The 5,455-nt window shown below is 38.1% G+C and overlaps 1 protein-coding gene across 4 annotated transcripts in view; it reads right to left on the minus strand.

Annotated features, from left to right (window-relative positions):
• Positions 1 to 5,455, minus strand: part of Rictor (RPTOR independent companion of MTOR complex 2) — a 151,650-nt gene that overhangs the window by 83,290 nt on the left and 62,905 nt on the right. For all 4 annotated transcript variants that reach the window (XM_029567780.1, XM_029567781.1, XM_008842089.3 and 1 more), the window contains exon 3: positions 1,132 to 1,229. In XM_029567780.1, coding sequence (XP_029423640.1) covers positions 1,132 to 1,229 — 98 coding nt within the window. The remainder of the gene's footprint in view (positions 1 to 1,131; positions 1,230 to 5,455) is intronic.

The following is a 5,455-nucleotide window of genomic DNA, read 5'->3' on the forward strand; positions in this document are numbered from 1 at the left end:
AATAAATGGTAGGATATTTTAAAATATCACTAAAGAAAAATGAATACATATATTTGTTGCCCTAACTACAGGAAAAAAAAAAAAACTACACAACACTACAGTGAAGAAATAATTGCTACATAGTTGCTATATCATTCTCAAACTTTTGCCTTTATAAATAAAATCAATCTAAGCTATAGCCCAATTACCTAGCAGAGAAATGTTTGGAAGGATTAAAACAGTACTATTCAAACTGATGCACACTCAAATTCATCTACAGATTTTTATTAAACTGAAGGTTTTGATTCAGAATATCTGAGGTAGCACTAAAAAGAGTGTGTTTTCAAATAAATTACCAGACATACCTGGGCAGCTAGTCTGTGGATCAGACTTTCAGCACCAATGAGTTAAAACACATAATTTTCCTACATTAAAAACAATTTATATTTAGTATACTAAAAAGGGGAAAACTTTATCCAAAAGTTCCACTGTTTTCTATTTTAGACTATTATTAAAATGAAACACACTTTAGTGTCTTCATGAAATTGCTGACTAGCACTGCAAGGGTTACACCCACACTGGGAATTTGGGGGTGCTGTTAGAGATCAATCAGAATTTATTTGGGATCAGGGTTCCTACAATTTACCTTGGGCGTTAAGAGATGGTGGGAATAGAGAATCAGGATAAGAGAAAAGAAATTCTAACATGTCTATGAGAATTACGCCTATGTTGATAAAATGAAGCACAAACTAATGTTGATATATTATCAAGATAAATGTCAATGAAAGACTGGATTATGGGCATCTCAGTGATTAGGAATCTTATATTTCTTCGCTGAGTCTACCAAGTTTTCTACAATACGAACATGTTTCTATTACTTAACTGCATTTTACAATTCAAAAACCACAGGACAGCCAAACATAGTGAGGTATAGTGTGGTATGACTGTGGTTCTATTTCCTCAGGGATCTGAGACTAGCCTAGGCAAGGAGCACATCTCCTCAAAACTTAAAACAGGACAAAAATCCATGAGAAAAATAAGAGAAAAATACTAACAATGAGTAAACATTCAAAAATTTCTTTTTAGTAATGATCAGGAGACATTTACTGTCTAGTACTAGAATTCTGGATAGCACAGTTTCAAGTTGCTTACCTTTGTAAAGTTGTTCAGATGGCCCAGCTTCCTCATGTTTGATACGCCTTGTAACTTGGCTACATTTTGGAGAATCTCCCTTAAGTTATCAGAAGGTTCTAGAAGAACATACAAAACATTTTAAGTATTCTCCTAATCAAAGACATAAAACATGCAATATTAAATCTTCCCAAAGTTGGTTCTCAATTTAAAGTTTTACCCTCCACCCTAAAATCCATCCACTGAGCAGACATCAAAATCTATACAGAAGACATCAGTTTTTCTTCATATTTTCACTCCATTCATACCTTTGGTTCAATATTATGTATCACTTAGAATTAATCACAAAATCGTAAATCTCAGTATCACGATTTTCATTTCTTGCTGTTATGTGGCAAAGAGATCGAATACACTGTCCTGTTTTAATTAACCAAAAACATAGGCTGAACCATTTCAAACAATAATTTTCAAACACTAGATATAATGAAGTAAAGAACAATTATCCTTGAAAAATAAGAAACCCATGTGTGTGCCCTGCAACTGTACTGCTAACTGCCTCAAATACATTTCCAGGCCCTGGAACTGGGAGAAAAAAAAATCTATGCAAACTCTGACTTGAAGAGACAGCTAAGAGTACAAAGAGATCACAGATCACTAGAGGAGAAGTACTCTGGGATCAAGCAAAGGGGCCCATGGGACACCAGAAGAGCAATGACCAGTGCAAGAATGTGAGGAAATTACCCAAGGACAGGGAACCACTGGCAAAACTGATCTCCACCTGTAGAAGACTGAAACTAGATCCTTATCTTTCACCTTGCACAAAAGTCAACTCCAAATAGATCAAAGACCTCATTGTGAAACTGGAAACCCTGAAACTATTAGAAGAAAAAATTGGCAGTAACCTACAAGATATAGATGTAGGAAAAGACTTTTTAAATTGGACAGAAGTTGCTCAGGAATTAAGTTCAACAATCAGCAAGTGGGACCCCATTAAACTAAAAAGCGTCTGTATAGCAAAAGAAACAAAAAACTGAAGAGAAAACCCCCAGAGTGGGGAAAAAAAAACTTCACCAGTGACACATCTGACAGAGGTTTAACATCCAGAATATATAAAGAACTCAAAGAAGCGAGAAACCAAATGACCCAATTAAAAGATGGGCTAAAGACCTACACAGAGTTCTCAAAGGAAAAAATGAAGATGGCTAAGAAACATCTTAAAAAGTGTTCAACATTGTTAGTAATTAGGGAAATGCAAATTAAAACCACCCTAAGTTTTCACCTTACCCCAATCAAGAGAACAAATGATACCAATGTTGGTGAGGATGTGGATGAAGGAAGAACGTTCATTCACTGCTGGTGGGATTACAAACTCATGCAATCTCTATGGAAAAACAGTGTGGAGAACTATTAAAAAACTAAAAATGAACCTGCCATATGACCCGGTTATACCAGTCCTTGGCATATACCCACAGAACGCATCCCATTGTAGAGACACTTGTACAACCATGTTTGTTGCTGCTCTTTTCACAATAGCTAAGAGATGGAAGCAACCTAAGTGCCCCTCATCTGACAAGTGGTTAACAAAAATGTGGAACATTTACACAATGGTGTTCTATTCAGCAGTAAAGAAAGGTGAAATAATGAAATTTTCAGGTAAATGGATGGATCTAGAACCTGTTAATACTATGAAGTAACATAGTCTCAGAAAAACAAAAGACGTTATGTTCTCCCTCATTTGTGGATCCTAGCACCAAATTCTTTTAAATTCCACATTCTTTTAATAAGATGATACTGTACAACAGTCTCTTCTGGGTGAACTAACTACCATCATCATGACTTCAGTCGTCCCTGCTTGCTAAACATCTTCATGATTAGGCTTCTTGATGGTTGTGCTCCTTCATTAAAGGAGGGGCAAGCAGGGTCATTGGACCCTCACTGGAGTATCCAGCTACTCTTCCCTGCCAATTGTATGTAATTTGGCCCTAATTACACAGGAGTCTCCTGGATTTGGGTATGACTAAAGTATATAATCTGGGGAAGGCTAGGAAGAGAAGGCCTGATCCATGGTGGGTCATGGCTTTCCAGTGTGCATACACCCTCAGGTCACTCATACACCTCAGCAACCCCTCAGTCATCTCTCTAAGTAAGCTCAGTAAATCACTGCTTCCCCAGGAAAACTTTAATCAAACACTGGGTTGACACTAGAACCTTAGAAGGGGATAAACACTGCTTAATATCCCAGGAAAAGAATTCTCACAACAGATGGAAAATTTATTTGTTATGTCTCATAATTATTAAAAAAGAAAATAAGAATGTAAAAGATGTTAAAAGGATATGGGAATGGGAATGGAGATATTTTTCAAAATAGAAAAAATGAGAAAACCTAAGTAAGTGATCAAGGTCTGTGTAGATTTTGTTGACAGACAAAAATAATATACACATAATCTTAAAATTTCTAAGGTCATAGTTTAGTTAACTAGTTTAAGGAACAAAATATATGTCTAATCAAGGTTTATCTGAGAACATTCGATTTTTGCTCAAGATTTATCTACATAGCACATGGTAATTAAAAGTACCAGAGTGGTGGAACCAACGTTCCTGGATGTTTAACAGCCATACTTTGAGGCCTATACTAATCTGGTCAGAGGTACTTAAAGGACAGTTTTTGCTCCTTGCCCTCCAGGGTCGACTAAGTTCTAGGGGACTATGAGCATCTCTCAAAATGTTCTGTAACTATGGTGAGTCACCTGTCCTCTTGCTCAGGGAGGCCATGGAGACCCCACCAGATGGACTTTGAATCAGTGTCCAATCTATAAAGAGGAGGGTCAACACAGAGGAAACATTTCCTCCATGCTTCTAAGTGAAGCCAGCCATGGTTGAGCAGGACCTTTGACTTATCTTCACATAGACAGAATTGGTAAAAGAAAGGAGCCAGGGGCTCCTCCCAAGCCCATGTGACCTCTGAGGAACAGATCCTCAAACGACCATAAGAGTAAAAATAAATTGGTTTATTTGGGCCAATTTTATGGTCTTAAACACCCAAAAGGAAAGTATGACCAAAGATTAAAATGGTCAGTATATTTAAGATTTCAAGGGATTACACTTCCCAGACATTAGGCTTAAGTCCATATGAAATGTTATTATATAAAATGTTATTTAGGCAATTATTTCTCATTGATGATTTGATTTTGCTTCTAATTAGAAAGTGCTGCTCAGATTTAAGACTTCAAATCTTGGTCTACAATACTGTAGTGCCCACCTGTAGCTAAGGGAGACAATCCACTATTGTTCTAAAAATGAACACAGTACTGTGCTAAATATTGTGCTGAATTTGTTTTCTCCCCCTATTTAGAAGCCTTTGTGAGGGAACTGACACTGATTCTAGCCACTCCAACAGCTATCAAAGTGCCTGAAAACAAATTCTGAGTCCATCACTCTCAAGTCCAGCCTTGGCAGACAAAAGAAAATGAGGAGGGAACCCAATAGAGGGATGCTTTTGGAAACTCTCATCAAGAAATTCCAATGGACTCTGATATGAACATATGAAATTTGCCCCATTCTGACCTTTTTCTGGTTCCCTATCTAGAACTTGAAATGCTAACTACTCTTGCCTTACTTCTCCTTCACATCACCCAAGCACCAGTCAAGGACTTTCTTTTCTCCCTACAGTTAAAAGTTATGCAATTTGGGACTTTTAGATAGACCCACTGTAGGGGGTACCCCAAATGCCTCACTCTGTGTCCCTGTTCAGCATGGAAGAAGCCAGAGCCGTCTGCATCCCAATTCCCCATCAGCAATTTGGGTAACCTCTTCAGAGGATGGTGTGATAACCTTGCAGAAGACCTAGGTTCGAATCCCAGAACCCACATGGCAGCTCACAACTGTCTGTAACTCCAGTTCCAGGGATCTGACAGCCTCTTCTGTCCTCTGTGGGCATTGCATGACTTGGGTGCACTTACCTACACACAGGCAATACATGCACACATATAAGTTAAAAAAAAGAACAGGAGGCAGGAACTGGCTAGGCAGTTAGGGTAAAAAGCCCCCCCTCCACCAAAGTAGCCAGTTTCTTGGCTAAAAGCCAAAATGTCCTTGGGCTCTTAGCAACATACTCTGTTCCAAAGGACTTTAGGGTTCCCTCTTCAGAGGGGGGAATGTTAGAGCAGCAAAAAGCCCCATTTAAAAGAAAGAAGGAAAGAAAGAAAGAAAGAAAGAAAGAAAGAAAGAAAGAAAGAAAGAGTACATGAAGTTGTCAGAAAAAAGTGATGGGGATATATGGGAGGAGCTGGAGGGGAGGGAGTGGGCATGGATTTGATCAAAACACCTTATGTGCATGTATAGAATT

This window comes from Nannospalax galili, unplaced genomic scaffold, assembly GCF_000622305.1.
Source record: "Nannospalax galili isolate Female #2095 unplaced genomic scaffold, S.galili_v1.0 scaffold139, whole genome shotgun sequence".
Lineage (NCBI taxonomy): Eukaryota > Metazoa > Chordata > Mammalia > Rodentia > Spalacidae > Nannospalax > Nannospalax galili.